The sequence below is a fragment of the Sciurus carolinensis genome, chromosome 8 (assembly GCF_902686445.1).
Source record: "Sciurus carolinensis chromosome 8, mSciCar1.2, whole genome shotgun sequence".
In the NCBI taxonomy this organism is placed as follows: Eukaryota; Metazoa; Chordata; class Mammalia; order Rodentia; family Sciuridae; genus Sciurus; species Sciurus carolinensis.
In genome coordinates this window covers 25,432,230-25,446,962 of record NC_062220.1, presented here as the reverse complement: position 1 = coordinate 25,446,962, position 14,733 = coordinate 25,432,230, and the positions used below count along the sequence as shown (strand labels likewise).

General features: G+C 42.4%; 1 protein-coding gene and 1 pseudogene across 3 annotated transcripts in view; one reads left to right on the top strand and one right to left on the bottom strand.

The window, feature by feature from the left end:
• Positions 1–3,347: 3,347 nt before the first annotated feature.
• Rbm28 (RNA binding motif protein 28) overlaps positions 3,348–14,733 on the bottom strand; it is a 35,689-nt gene continuing 24,303 nt past the window's right edge. For 2 of the 3 annotated variants that reach the window (XM_047560603.1, XM_047560605.1), the window contains exons 17-19: positions 13,718–13,974; positions 12,997–13,096; positions 3,348–10,842 (exon numbers count right to left, since the gene is read on the bottom strand). In XM_047560603.1, coding sequence (XP_047416559.1) covers positions 10,708–10,842; positions 12,997–13,096; positions 13,718–13,974 — 492 coding nt within the window. In that variant the 3' untranslated portion in view covers positions 3,348–10,707. The remainder of the gene's footprint in view (positions 10,843–12,996; positions 13,097–13,717; positions 13,975–14,733) is intronic. The other variant, XM_047560602.1, reaches the window with a different exon arrangement.
• Positions 11,927–12,431, top strand: LOC124990451 (60S ribosomal protein L37-like; annotated as a pseudogene).

Below are 14,733 nucleotides of genomic sequence, written 5' to 3'. Positions count from 1 at the left end.
AAAGCCAGCCTCAGCAACTTAGTGAGGTCCTAAGCAACTCAGTGAGACCCTGTCTCTCAATAAAATATATATAAATATAAAAAAGGGCTGGGGATGTGGCTCAGTGGTTGAGCATCCCTGGATTCAATCCCAGGTTCAAAAAAAAACCAAAAATAGAAAACACAGAAGGACCACTTTGCTATGTATGTCCTAACAAAATACAGGTGCTTTCTCAGCTTTCCTTACAAGTCCTAGTTTCCTTGTTGTAACCCTGGCAGAGGCTTCAGAAGTACATTTGGTGCCTTCTCTCTTCCATGACTGGTTTTCACAATGAAGTTCAAGGTGGAAACACTGTACTGATGAACCCTAAGGACCACACAGCCCCTTCCAACTAGAAGCTCCAGGTTTTGGGTTCATCACCACGCCTCCTCCGAGGGCTCTGGGCAGGGCAGTTAGAACCTAGGCATAGGTCAAACGTAGAGGTGAGTTGGCACTTGGTTACTGGAAGGTGAACTCCAAGACAGCAGGACAGTCTGTTCTGTGCTCTGCAGCTTCTAGAGGAGCACATGAGGAGTCATTGGTTCATACCAGCAAGTGAATAAAAGGGGTGGTCTGTCTGGAGCCTTTTTTTTTTTTTTAACAATGCTAGGGAATGAACCCAGGGCCTTGCACATGATAGACAATGCTCCACCACTGAGCTACACTCCCAGTCTGAGCCTAACCTTTCTAATCATTCAATGAGCACAAGCACATGGATAGCACCTGCCTTCTGCCTTGTAGTAAGCCCCTCTATGATGCCTAGAACCCAGCACAAATCTGCCAAGAGCAGTGGTTAATACTGTGTCCTGTTTTGGCAGAGAAGGCTGTTTCCTTACAGCAAAATTGGCAAGTGGGCTTCACCTCACATGCCAACTCTAGCTGTGTTGAAAGACTGCCAAGGTCCCGGCTGAGATGGGTGGCAGAGAGTGTCATGATTAATTAGCAATGTTTGCTCAGGCAAAGGAGAAAGGAGGGTGACTGGGGGGCCAGTCCCTTATAGCACCTCACCCCAAGGGCTGCTTGAGTGGCCCAGCCATTCCTCAAGGAAATAACGAACGTGGAGATATGACATGCTCTCCTCTCCCTGCAGTGGCCCTAGGAGCAGAGCCCCAAGCCACATGTCCTGGTCTCCTGTGGAGGCTGGCGATGGAGCCAACCTTCCCTCCGGCTGTTCCTCCCCAAGGATGGGCTTTTTCAGCATGGGCAGAAGTGGGTGGAAATCAGTCAATTATCCTGCGGTAGCCAGCCATTCTCTCTACCCTTTCCTGTTAATTCACTGTGGGAACTGGCAAAAGTCATCAGAGACATTTCTTTCCATACTCCCCAGATCCTCTGGTCCGTCCCCACAGCATGTTTTCCAGGCTTTTTCTACAGTGGCTATGTCACATGGTGCTTGCTAACAATTTTGTGATATAGGATTGATGGCCTCTATTTCACAGATGAACGAAGAAAACTGTCAGCACTGAGTGATTGGTCCAACGTTACACCCTGTCTCTTGGCTTTTACCTGTGTCCCTGGAGACGTGGGCTGTGAAGATGCACAGAGGGTGAGTTTCAGTCCCACTGACAGCCCCCTCCCTGCGTATCCTATCAGCTGTAAACAGCCTGGCTCCCTTCTTCCCCCAAAACATGGGATCTCTTGCAGAGGGCCTTGGCCTTTCTCTTGCTTACCCTTCAGAAGCAGCTCAGATACACTCACTGTCCCCTAAGAAAGGACACGAATCCCTGTCAAGAGCCAGTGTCAACCAGGCACAGTGGCACATTCCTGTAATCCCAACTGCTCAGGAGGCTGAGGCAGAAGGATCATGAGTTCAAAGCCAGCCTCAGCAACTTAGCAAGGCCCTAAGCAACTCCTATCCCTAAATAAAATATTTTTAAAAGGCTGGAGATAAGGCTCAGTGGTTAAGTGCTCCTGGGTTCAATTCCTGGGACAGGACAGGGAAAAAAAAAAAAAAAAAAAAAAAAAGACAGTGTCACCAATGACTCAAAAGCTGGAAACTCCAAAGTCAGTCCTTGGGAGCCATGGGGGCCCCACCTCGACCCTGGCCCAGTGTGCAGCCACTCCAACCTTAACATTTAGGCCTCCTGAAATTACTGAGTGCCCAGCCCCCTGCTGGGGCCTCCCCTGGAGACCACGCTTACTGCATTAGTTTTAAGTGCCTACTGGCTAACAAAGTATGATGGAGGGTGGGGTGGGGCAGATTGAAGGGAAGACCTCCTACAGGGAGGACAGGCCCAGAAACAAAAGACTTCAAATGGCTCTGCTGAAGGAACTTAGCCTATTATTATCCCTAGGCCCTGGACATGGCCATGTTCCAAAATGTGGGAAAATGGGTGACGTGCTGGGGCAGGACAGGCAGTGAGTTGCCCATCTCACTGAAGGTCTGCAAACAGGGAAAGGAAACTCTGGCCTTTTCAGAGATTTCCTTCTGTCTTCTTCATCTGGCCTCCAGATATGGGACAAGGATGGGATAAGCATTTTCTTATTGAAATAATCCTTAGCACATGCCTGACACACAGAGTAATTAATTGATACTATTACATATTATTTGAGTTTAGAACAACCTTCTTGAGTGTGGAAAGAGAGCAGAGACAAGCAGTTTTTCCAAGAACCTGTCCCCTTCCTTGGGACTTACTCCAGTGGCTGGTTGCCAGGAGCACCCACATGTAGCTGGGCCAGGCAGGAGGGCCAGACTCCAACTGGTCAGTGCTGGCAGCTGTCCATGCAGACAGGATCAAGGGTATGATTCCCTGAGCAGCCACTTCAATCCTAATGTCCCTTTAATAGCCCTTGTCAAATTGCCATGGCTCTCCCCAGAGATTTTCATGACTATGGAAAACAGCCATTATATGACCTCCAGGGGAATGGAGATGTCTGCAGATTCTGAATTCCCGGAAAGGCAGTTATAAAAGTGAGTGAGGCCAATTCACCCCTGCCATGTACTACTAGCAAGTCTGTCGCAAAGAAAATCACAAAATAAATGTATTCAGGGCTCAAATTCTCTTTTGACCTATTTGTATGTATATGAGTGCATTTGGCTTCTGGTAGCACAAAGAGGGAGGGAAAAAGCTCCAAAAATGTGTGACTGGTTTGCCCTCGGGGAGAGGGGAGAGGAGCTGGCCAAGCAAAGGGTTTAATTTTTAAGTTAATAATTTATCATAAAAACTGTATTGTGGGGGCTGGGACTATAGCTCAGTGGCAGAACACTTGCCTAGCACGTGCGAGGCACTGGGTTCAATCTTTAGCACTACATAAAAATAAACAAATGAAACAGGAACGCTGTCTTAAAAGAAAGAAAAGAAAAAGGAAAATCATCTTTAAAAAAAATTTGCATTGTTTATTACATGAGGGAAATTTTCAAAAATTTCACCAAAGAATGTGAGAATGAAATTCCCTTTTCTTTTTTCCTCTCCTAATTTGAAAAAATCAGTTCTTTACCCTAAAAACATTTGGGGTACCTATTAAAAAGTGTTGTCCACTAGTTCCTTAAATAGCCCTAGGGGACAGAACTCCAAGCGGGAGGAGCCCTGTTCTAGTCCTAGTTTAGGAGGCCGAGGGATCTTCCCTGCATCCTATTTAATTGGCTCTAACATGGATAGGTCATGTTTGCCACTCAATGACTTTTGCCAGGTTTGGTGTGAAGCTCACCTGAGACAGGATATATTGAAAGGGCTTATTTATTTAATTTCTTCTTTTTCAGTGCTGGGGATAGAACCCAGGGCCTCACACATGCTAAGCAACCTCTCTACCACTGAGCAACAGAACAGTTTTGAAGGAACAGTAAGAAAGTCTGGAAGGCTGAGCAGAACACTACTTGGAAGACTTAAAAAAGAAATAGCAACAGCCCAAAGTAGTGAGCTGGTTACTCCCAGCAACAGTGTGAGCAGGAGAAAAAAAGGTTTTATAGCATTAGTGTGCTATTTAACAATGAGCTCTCTAGAATAAAAAATGTATGCACATAATTGATAAAAAGAATGTGTGAGGCTGAGGCAAGAGGACTGCAAGCTTGAGGCCAGCCTCAGCTACTTAGCAAGATCCTGTCTCAAAATAGGAAAAGGCTAGGGGTAGAGTTCAATGGTAGAGAGTCCCTGGGTTCAATCCCCACTACTGAAAATAAATAAATACATATTCAACTGAGAAAATCTGAAAATGGAGAAAAGTTTTAAAAATTAAAACTATGTGCAAAACGTTATACATAGAAATACCATATATAATGTTTTTTATTGTAATTACAATACACACAATTTTTTGAAATTGCTTTTGTTGATTATATGCCAACTCTTTTATCTGTAGGGAGCCTATGGCTGCAATTCAACCATGACTTAACACAGACGACAGATAAATTTTAGATCACTATAGGATTCTATACTCACTTGTTATTAAATGGACATGAGTTGTTCGTCAGTGGGAGGACATGTGGAATGGTCTGGATCAACCCACCTACTGACAGAAGTCTCCAACCCATCAATGGGCTCAGAACCAGGAGTACCATCCAGGTGGACTGAGGTGGCACTGGGATGGGAGCGTTGAAATTGCTTTTGTTTTAACAGTGGGAGGTTTCTCCTCTCACTGATTTGGTGAGGGAGGTCACTTTAGGACTTCAAGAGGATGCTGCTGGTTGGGAAGGGGCCAAAGTACTCTGCCTCCAAGAGCTGTTCTTCATTTTATTTGTGTTGCCTACCTCTGAAGTAACACAAGCTTGCTCTATTCCTCAGAACCCTGCTGCCAAAGCCCTTCTGTGGTGTTCTTGGGCTAGACCACCTCACTTACTGTAGCAACTGATGGCTACTGTGCTGCTGGAGGAGGGATGTTCTCAGAATGCTCTTCAAAGTTTCTAATAAGAAAGGTGCATCTCAATCCCATTCTCTTGTAAATAGCAAAGGAACAATGTTCTGGGCCTCCTGCTGCATCCCAGGTGCCCAAAGTCAAGATGGGGTCTTCCCCACGATGGACCAGAATATAAAGATAACATGTTTCCTGCAGGAGCATCCAAAGGGAAAGCTTCATCAAAAATATGGCTTTTGAGTTTCTTTATGTTGTAAAGCACATGCAGACAATGAAGTGTAACACCCAGGGGGGAGGAAAAGGAGAAGGGAGAGTTGGGAAGACAGGCTTAGAGAGGGACACTTGAGTCAGTTTCTTACCGCTTTGCTGTTTCCTGCATTTGGCCTCCACCATCCCTCCCTGTGCATAAGGGCTGGGAACCTCTCAGGGCGCAAAGGGACAGGAATGGGAGTTCTGGCCACCAAGGCAGATTAAACAACACGTGAGGGAGTTGCTGGTAGACTAAGGCCGAGATAATAGTGCAGAAAAGAGAAAATGAAAAAAAAGAAAATGGAGGAAAGTGAGAAGAACTGACATTTTTATGTACCTAATATAAAACCATTTTAAGTACCTAATACAAGACTGAACAAGAAAGAAAAGAGAAAGAGAAAATACATAAAATAAGGACAGGTTGGGGAGAGATCACTGCAACAGATGCCTAGGGACATTCTTTACCTTTATCATCTTTAATAACCAATCTCTAAGGACCATGTGCCAGGCCCTGGGGCCAGAATCGCAGGGAGCAAGTTCTTGCCATCAAGGGGTTCATGGTCTCCCTAGGAAGGCAAGACCTAGAGAAATGACAAGTCACAGTACCCTGAACTGTTAAGTGAGAGGAAGTCAACTAGTAAGTGCGCCAGCAACTTAGAGGGATCGCAATGCCCTGGGATGCTTGAGGTCCCTAGGGAAGAGCTGGGCCTTAAGCCTGAACTGAATGACAGATGGCATTTGAGTAGAGAGGAGAGGCAAATAAATTATCAAGACTGGCATAGACAAGGCACAGTAGAAAGGATACAGGTCTATATTCAGGGCACTGTAAAGAGTAGTTTGTTATTATTATTCACTTTTTATTGGCCTTCACTATTTATCATCTCAGGAAATGACTCGTGTCCTTCATAAGCCCAGCTAAGCCCTAGAAGAGCCTTTAGAGAGTTCAACAGTATTACATGAACTCCTACTATGGGTAAATCAATGTTGGGTGTTATAGGGTATGTAGCAAAGCATAAAATATAGATCCTGCCCTCAAACACAGAAAGGACTTTCCTTCTATCAATTGTCCAGTGAAGGAGATTCTGAGGCAGCTTTGCAGCAGTGAACTCTCATGTCTGATAAAAGGCTCTGGGCACATCCTCTGTTTGGGGGTGATCCAATAGGTCTTTTGGTAACTCAGCAGTTTTCTTCTCAGAATTGGTTCCAGGCTGTGTCCAACAGTCTTCTCATTATAATCCTTCATGAGTAGAGAAGCTTGTCTGCAGCCAATTACCAGTTCAGAATCAGAAGCCAAGGAAACCACACACTATATCTATATGCCACCCATGTTTGGGCTGCTGAATAACACCCCATTCAACAAGGAATCTCAGATTCTGAAAATAATCCTGGAAAGAAAAAGAAGCAAGATAAGAAGAACCAAAACAGGGCAACACATGTAGACAACTTCCAAACTGGTCAACCTTGGGCAAAGGGAAATTTGGAAATCTCTATTTGGTCAGAGAGAAATCTCATCCTGGCCCTTAAAGTACTAGCTAGAAGTGAGTTGAAAACCAGAGGTGAGCATCATCAGAGACAAGATGAAATACAAACTTGTCTCAGCACCCCAAAGTCCAACAACATGGCTACCTCCATGAAGGAGCAGTCTTAGGAGAAGTACAGAAACTTTCAAAGTTGCTTGGAAAGAGTCGCTTCTTAGAGACATTCTGTCAATCACTGCACAAACAGTGGGGTATTAAGCAGAGAATTGGCTACTTAGGTCAGCTGGAGAGCTAAAACTGCAGATTCTGGGGAGTCAGTACTCACTGTGGTACATGTGACCCCCTTGCCTCCTCAGGCAATGGAAGGCCAAATGCATAATGAGAAGTAGATGCCTTGAAGTTTTTCACTCTGAATTTCTAGTTGAAAAACTTTTCTTCTCTTTCCTTCCCTTCGTCCTTCCCTCCTTCCTTCGTTCCTTTCTATTTTTATTTTTTGTAGTACTAAAGGGGATTAGGGGATTAAACCCAAGGGTACTCTACCATGGCTACATCCCCTGTACTTTTTATTTTTTACAGGTTCTAAGTTGCCAGGCTGGCCCTGAACTTACAATCCTCCTGCCTCAGTCTCCCAAGTAGCTGGGATTACTCTTCTTTTCAAGACAAAAATCATACCAAAGGATATTTCAAAGTATAGCCACATGCCGCATAATGATGAATCCCCACATACCATAATACCGCATAAGACTATATCATCTAATGACATCATGGCCATCTTAGTTTGTTAAGTACACTGTGAGGTTTGCACAATGATAAAATTGACTAACAAAGCAGGTCTCAGAATGTGCCCTGGTTTTTCAGTGACACATGACTGTATTTCAAAGAAACAATCACATGCTCTAACTTTGTAACAGAGGATGCCACAATTCTCATTTCTACAACAGCTGAAGCACATTCCTTGTCACAGGCTCAACTCCAAAAGAAGAAATTGTACAAGTTGAAGTAGAGCAGATTTTTCAAAACTACTAACTAATCAAGGTTGGAGGGTAGAGGACAAGGCAAAGAAAGCTGTGCACCATCTTAAGATACTTTACTGGATATCTTATCTCTGAGTCAGGCTACTGTGTAATTAAGCAGGGAAATGCCACTGAAACTTGATCATTTTGACTGATGGCCTTCAGTATTAACAAAAATGTTTACTCTTGTTAGTAACTAAGTAGTCTATAACTCAACCCTCATGTTAATTCAGAAAATCCCATTTTCTGAAACATCAGGCTCTGAAGTGAAGTAGAAGTGAATACAACTCTCAAGGAGTCAATGGCTGACTAAAGAACCCATGGGAAGGTGTCCCAAAGGAGGACACCATATATGGAGTCCAGTTGTTGAGAAAGCAGATGATTTGTCCTCATATCACTCTTTTAAAGAACTGTGCAATAATAACTTAACAAGCAACTGACTAATGCTTTAGCACACTGGGTTGCTAAAGCTGTTAGAAGAAATATCTGGATCTAAGAAAATCTGGCAATGTTACCTGAAAGAACACCCTTTTTAAATCTATTCTAAATGTTAAGATATATTATATTTAAATGTTAGGGATATTTGTACAGTGAGGAGAAAGTGTCTGGCAAGCAGAGAGAGTTAGCTAAGGGAAAAGAGATCAAATGATAGGCAGGTTGTGGCTATACTGACAGCCTTTATAAAAGTACCTTACTTCCTCCCAAATGTAGGACAGGTATGTTGACAGGCTGTTGCAAGAATGTTCAAAACTCCCCGAGTCCTATTGTCTAAAGGTAGCCTTAGAGATGGCACCTGTCGTTCTGATTTCTCCAAAAAGTCTAAATATTTTTCAAGGCCTTTTTCATCTACCTCTAAACCAACCAAAAGCATTTAGAGCATCCATTGGTTTCCCAAAATACTGCTATGAAACTGTTCTATCCCTAGCTCAGCAATGGTTCTGTGAAAGCACCATTTATGGCACTAGAATGAATTAGGGAATCAAGAATTCTGGGCTATGTTCCCCACTTTTTCTCTTCTTTTGTAAGTACCATTTACTTCTTCCCTGTTTTTTTTCATTTAGTAAACACTTACTTGATACCTAATAAGGGCCAGGGTCAAGACTAAATGCTGTTTCTGTAGGTGCTGTCTCACTAGAAGCAAACCAGATAAAGTCCCTCTCACAAAGTTTTCCAGTTAGAGGGAACATAGACACAAAGGCTGAGGTGGCTGAGTCAAAGAGAACTGAAGGCAGGCCTTTGTAGCCAAAAATGAACAGAAAGGAGAATGAACAAATATAAGGTAGGAGAGGTGATAGGGCTGCACTGTCTGTTATCACTCCCATCAAAGAAAGATAAGAAACCACTGGAAAGCAGGGACTAAGCCATTTCAAAGGCCAGAGTTAATGAGGATTGAGTACATGCAGGACACTGGACAGAGAGGAATGGCCAGACAGTCTCTAGAAACAGGCCTCAGGCACTTGGGCAAGAAAACAGACACATCTTCAGGTCATTATGGGGTCAAATATTAATGATTTGACCTGTCCTTATCATCTCTTTTAGCATAACTCTAGCAATGGAGTTCCTGGACAGTATCATAGACATACCACATCTATATCTGAACAGTATCACAGACATACCACACCTATACCTGACAGCTACATTAAAAAGTTCCTTCTCATGATGAGTCAAAATCTGATTCCTTGTGGCTTTCACTCATCTGCTTCTATATACCTTTATGTGTTTTCCCCATAGCTAGTTCCCACCAAGAATTTCCTTCTTAGGCAGGCCAAAATACTTTCCTTCATCTTCTCAACTAACTTTTCTTTGACTTCTTATTATGGAAAATTTCAAATGTTCACAGAAGCAGAGAGAATAGTGTAACAAATCTCCATTTACCTATGACCAGCTTCAACAACAGTCAAGACCAATTCTGCTTCCACATGGCATTCTGGTTTCCTTCACCTATTTGGTCACTGTATTTGTCCTATAGGTGTAAACTGGCCAGCTCAGAGTACTAGCAGCTCCTTCACCTGAGACCTCACATGTCTACTAAGACAGCCCAATGGTCCCTTTGTACACGTCAGGGCCAGACTGCTGCTTTGTAACATGAAGTCAATTGACTCCCACCCTCTCACCAGAAGTTGTGCAGTGGGATTTTAGATCCCAGCACAGGGATTTATGTTTGCCTCCAGTGATTTTCATCTTTCAGACTCAGCCCACTCCTCATGCCATCAGGATCCTTATGGACCTTGACTCTAATATTTAAGTCCCCCACTCCACCTTTTCTTTAGAAAAGGGAGAGAAGGAATACGAATATAAGAATGAAATAGAGGAAGAACTTAGAACTTCAAAGGATCAGAGAGAATAGTAAAACTCCTTATTTTACAGGTGAAGAAACTAAGACCTCGAAAGAACCCACAGGGTGACGGTACTTAGACTTAGAGGGATCTGGGCCTCGTATCCACTGCTTTTTCTACTACAGCTACTAGCTCTGAGTCCCCAGCAAGAGATGCTCCATGAGAGAAATGCAGGTCATCACTAGCCAGGTGAGTGTCTGTGGTCACTGCAAATTGATCTCTAATTGGCTACCAGCCATTACCCTCTCATAATAGTAGACACTTAGCAGGTTCTGCTCTGTGCCTGGCCCACTGCTCTCAACTGCTTTCCCACTCAAGGGTTTCCAGCTTGTATGGATTACCTCGACAAACATTTTTCTCTGCTTTTACTTAGTCAGCTCCTACAGCATACAGATCTATAAAATTGAACTAGTTAAGAATGTAAAAATGTTAATAATAAAGGATTTAGTATTAAAAATGAAACACAATCTATTATTAAAAGGGTCAAAACAAATCATACATCTTAAAAAGTGCTCCAGAATGCTTTTTACAATTGCTTCCATTTGAGAAACAGAATAAAAATGGGTACTAATAGACACAACTTCACATAATATTCCAGATAATACACAAGAACCATCATGATGTTTTTCAGATACTTCTTTGTAGCTAACTAGCCATATACTGGAGGAGGAACCAAAGTTCAGAAATGCACAGTCCAGGAAGCCTTGTAACAGAGCGGGTGCTCTCAGGGATCTTCTTTCCCTCAGTGAAAGACATGGGTATGGGCCTATGATTAAGAGCTTTACTAGAAAGTACATGCCTGACTTCTTACCCAGTCTGATAGCAGCATCAACTATCAAACCATTTGCTCCTCTTTGCAAGAGGTGCTCCTGTAGAAGGTCCCAATAATTTCTGCTTATATTGTTCGACCAACTGGTTGAAGCGTATTTCTGCCTTATTTTCCTTAGCTTTTTTCCTAGGTACCTATAAAGTAAAGGAAAGAAGACATAGGATAATCAGTTTCAAACACTAAAAGTCACCTTACCCTTAGGTCACCAAAGACAGAAAATAAGGAGGTACAGAGATCACTCCCCACCAGGAAGAGGTAGACTTTCAGAGACAGACCCTTAAAGAGAAAAGCTCAAAGGGAATCATTGATTGAACAGACATCAGACCAAGAGTATATGGGAGCAGGGCTCAACTAAAGTGCTATCTGGGTGTCTTGGAGCCTCTCCCACTCTAGCTCCCACTCACTCACTTTAACCTCAACACAGCCTAGAGGATGGACATTCTTGCTTGCTCCTGCCCTCATCAAGAATACCACTTAAGGGATTTCAGAGACAGATCTCTAAAATATCATGTGATATAGCAGAAATTTCCGAGAAACGTATTTCTTAAGTAGGATGGGAAATTAATGCTTGCTTTAACTTTAAAAAAAAATGGAGTAGGGAAGGTAGAAAAAAGCTTGATCTCAAATGTTCAAGAACACAGTATCATTATTTTCTACTAAAAGAAACTAGGGCTCCTTGGAAAAATGGCTAATGCCAGGACTGGAAAAAAAAAAAATATAAGACAGATAAGGTCATGTCAGATGGATTCAGGAGTCAATCTAAAGGGGCTTCTGCTGGCCTATGATAGGACAAGAATAAAAGCACTGGACTAAAACACATCAAATAAATGGAAAATGGACTGGGGCTGTGGCTCAGTGGTAGAAATTGCCTAGCATATGTGAGGTCCTGGGTTTGATCCTCAGCACCACATAAAAATAAATAAATAAATAACATCTAAGTATTGTGTTCATCTACAACAACAAAAAAACATTTTTTTAAAAATATGGAAATCAAGATTCCAAAATACTAAATAAATCTCATTGGTCACCACAGGAAGTTAGTAGGGCAGTAGCTCATTACTCTGCAAACTAATATACAGAGAAAATTAAAAAGTGAGCCTTTAACCTGCCTTTCTCACACAAATGGTAACTGGTGGTAGCCCCAAAATTGAAGGCAGAAGCCTTCAATTTGCAATGCAAAAGGACTGAATGAATTAGAAAATCACTTTTCTGTAAATAATGGGCCTATACAACACTGACCAATGGTTACTAAAATCATAGGTAAAAGGTTGATGGGAGACTTTCTAAATCGAGGTAGACAATTCTTACATCTACTGACCAATCTCCACATCACTAAAATAGGGCAACCAAGTACCATGTGTGTGAATCAAGGAAACTCACAGCACCACCCATGAAATACACTTGTCAAGAAAACTGAACTTGAGCTCTTTGGTCTTGGAGGCGGAAGGGAGATGATGAAGGGAATGTCTTTGGAAAATGTCATAATAACACAAACACATTGTGCCACCACTGGGGCTCTAAGGTCTACCACCTTCAGAAGTCGACCTGTGCCAAATGCAAGAGAAAGTATAACTGGAGGGCCAAGGCTGAAAGATGAAACACCATTGGGACTGGTCTAATGAGGCACCTAAAAATTGCATACCGCAGATTCAGGCATGGATTCCAAGATGGAACAACTCCTAAACCCAAGAGGGCAGCTGTTGCAGCATCCAGCTCCTCTTGACAGTTTCAACAATTAGCCACCCAATAAACGTTCTGGTTTTCAGAAATGGGGAAGGAAAAAAAAAAAAAAGAAACAAACAAACAAAAAAAACTGAACTTAAGCCACTACACCTATTAGTTGAAAGGCAATATGCAGTGTCACAGGGACAAGTTCAATGACACCACAAGGTAGCTGCTAAACTCAAAATGAATTACATTTTAGGGCAAATGATCTGGATTCTTCAACAAATTAACAGCACAGAAAAAAGGGGGCATGCTAATAGAGAGTGGCTACTCTAAATAAAAAAAGACTGAAAAAGTACAAAACTTGAAGGTAATATATGAACCTTGTTGGTCCTGACTAAGACTATCCAAGCATAAAAAACATTTTGAGACAATTAGGAAAATTTTAATATGGGCTGTGCATTAAGTGGTATTAAGAGTTCTTATTAATTTCAGCAGATGTGACAGTGCTGTAGTCCTGCAGGCAGCTGCAATCCAGAATACGTTTGCGCGACTAACCCAGGTATGAGTGCTGCCAGCCCAGCAGTCTCGCCATACCAAGGCATGTGCCCTGCAGAACTCACCTGCTTGGAAGATAATTTCTTTTTCTCTTGCTTCCACTGGTTTATCTGCGGCTTTGGCTTCTTGGGAGGGAGGGACTTCACTTTACCTTTGTCTCGCAATCTGAAATAAGATGGTCAAGTAGATGGTCAAATGTCACTCTGAGTCCTTCCTCTAACTGACATTCCTGAGTTCTCTGAATTCCAGACATAAATTCCTTTTTATACTGACTCTTTCTAGGTCCAGGATAAGTTAAATCACTCTAAAATGGGATCCTAGAACAGATGATCCTAAGGCTCAACAGTTTTGTTCTTACTGGGTTTTTGTGGTTGTTGTTTAAATCAGGGTGGAATCACAAAGACCTTCATTTACTTACCAAATATTTCATAAAGATCTATTTTTATACATAGCACAAATCTGGCACCCCAAACAGAAGTTACAGGTGAATTTCAAGTAGGTGGCTTCAGCCGACAGAGCTGGCCATCTGGACAAGAGGAAGCTCTTCAAAAGAGAAAAATGGCATGAAAGCCTGCCCTGGAAGGCTCCTCTGAGGCTCCCTCTGCCCTTTGATCCAAGAGTAACATCTCTGCTGGTGTAGAAAGACTTGTGTGTTAATCCCATGTGGGACCAGCACAGCACTAAGAATCCCTTTCATCCAAACAAATGCCACAACAGGGAAAATAGCTACACAAAAACAAATGTGCCCAGAGCTGCCCTGTTCCATGTCACCTTCTCACATCTCACCTAATTTTGGGTCCTCGGTGTGAGGGGAGCACCAGGACCTTTCTTCTTTTCTTTCCATCAGGCAGCTCCACCTGCTCCACTTCCGCCTTGGTCTGGAACCCTGTCCACGAGGTAGAGTCTGACTTTCCCTTCTGGGGTGGGGGTTTCTTCCTTTGTTCCCGTGTGTGAATCTGAGCTGCACTCTGTTGCTTGTCTTTTCCAGGCTCTTTTTGCTCCTTTTGGGGCTTACCGGTTGCAGGCTTCAAACTCATTTTTTGCTGCATAAAACAAAAAAACTGCCATCTGGTTTCTGGATGAGGTTTGTTTGCTGGAAATATCCAGCAGAAGCGCAACTTTATGTGAGTTTGGTGAAAGAAAGGGAATTCTTCCCCCACACTGTTGGAAACTACAGAAAAGTGAATACAAGCACTATCTATAGTAACAGAAAGTTAATGGGTGGAGGACACAAAATAACCATTACCCTTCCCATAATACAGAAATAGCATAGAGTAACTTGCCCAAGACTCAAAAGTCACTGATGAGGGACACGTACAAAAGGGATAACACACATAGAAGAGGAATACCAGGAGAAAAAAGAAAGCAACAAGAGAAATATTTAAAGTAGTAAAGGCTAAGAATTTTTAAAAATTAATGACAGACACCAAACCACAGATACAGGAGCTGAGAAAAAAACAAAAAGATAAATACCCCCAAATCCACACCTAGGCATATCATAGTCAAATTGTAAAAAATTGAAGATAAGATCTTGAAAGAAGTCAGAGGGGGAAAAATCTTATCTATAGAGGAACAAGGGTAAGATTACACTGAATTTCTCTCCAGAAATCATGTAAGCAAGAAAAAAGTGGGGTATTTAAAATACTGAAGGAAAATAATCACCAACTAGAATTATGTATCCAACAAAATAATCTTTAAAAGTGAAGGAGAAATAAAGACTTTCTCCCGTTACCAAGAGACCTACATTGTAAGAAATGCTAAACAAATTTCTTCAGAGAGAAGGAAAATGACACAGGTCAGAA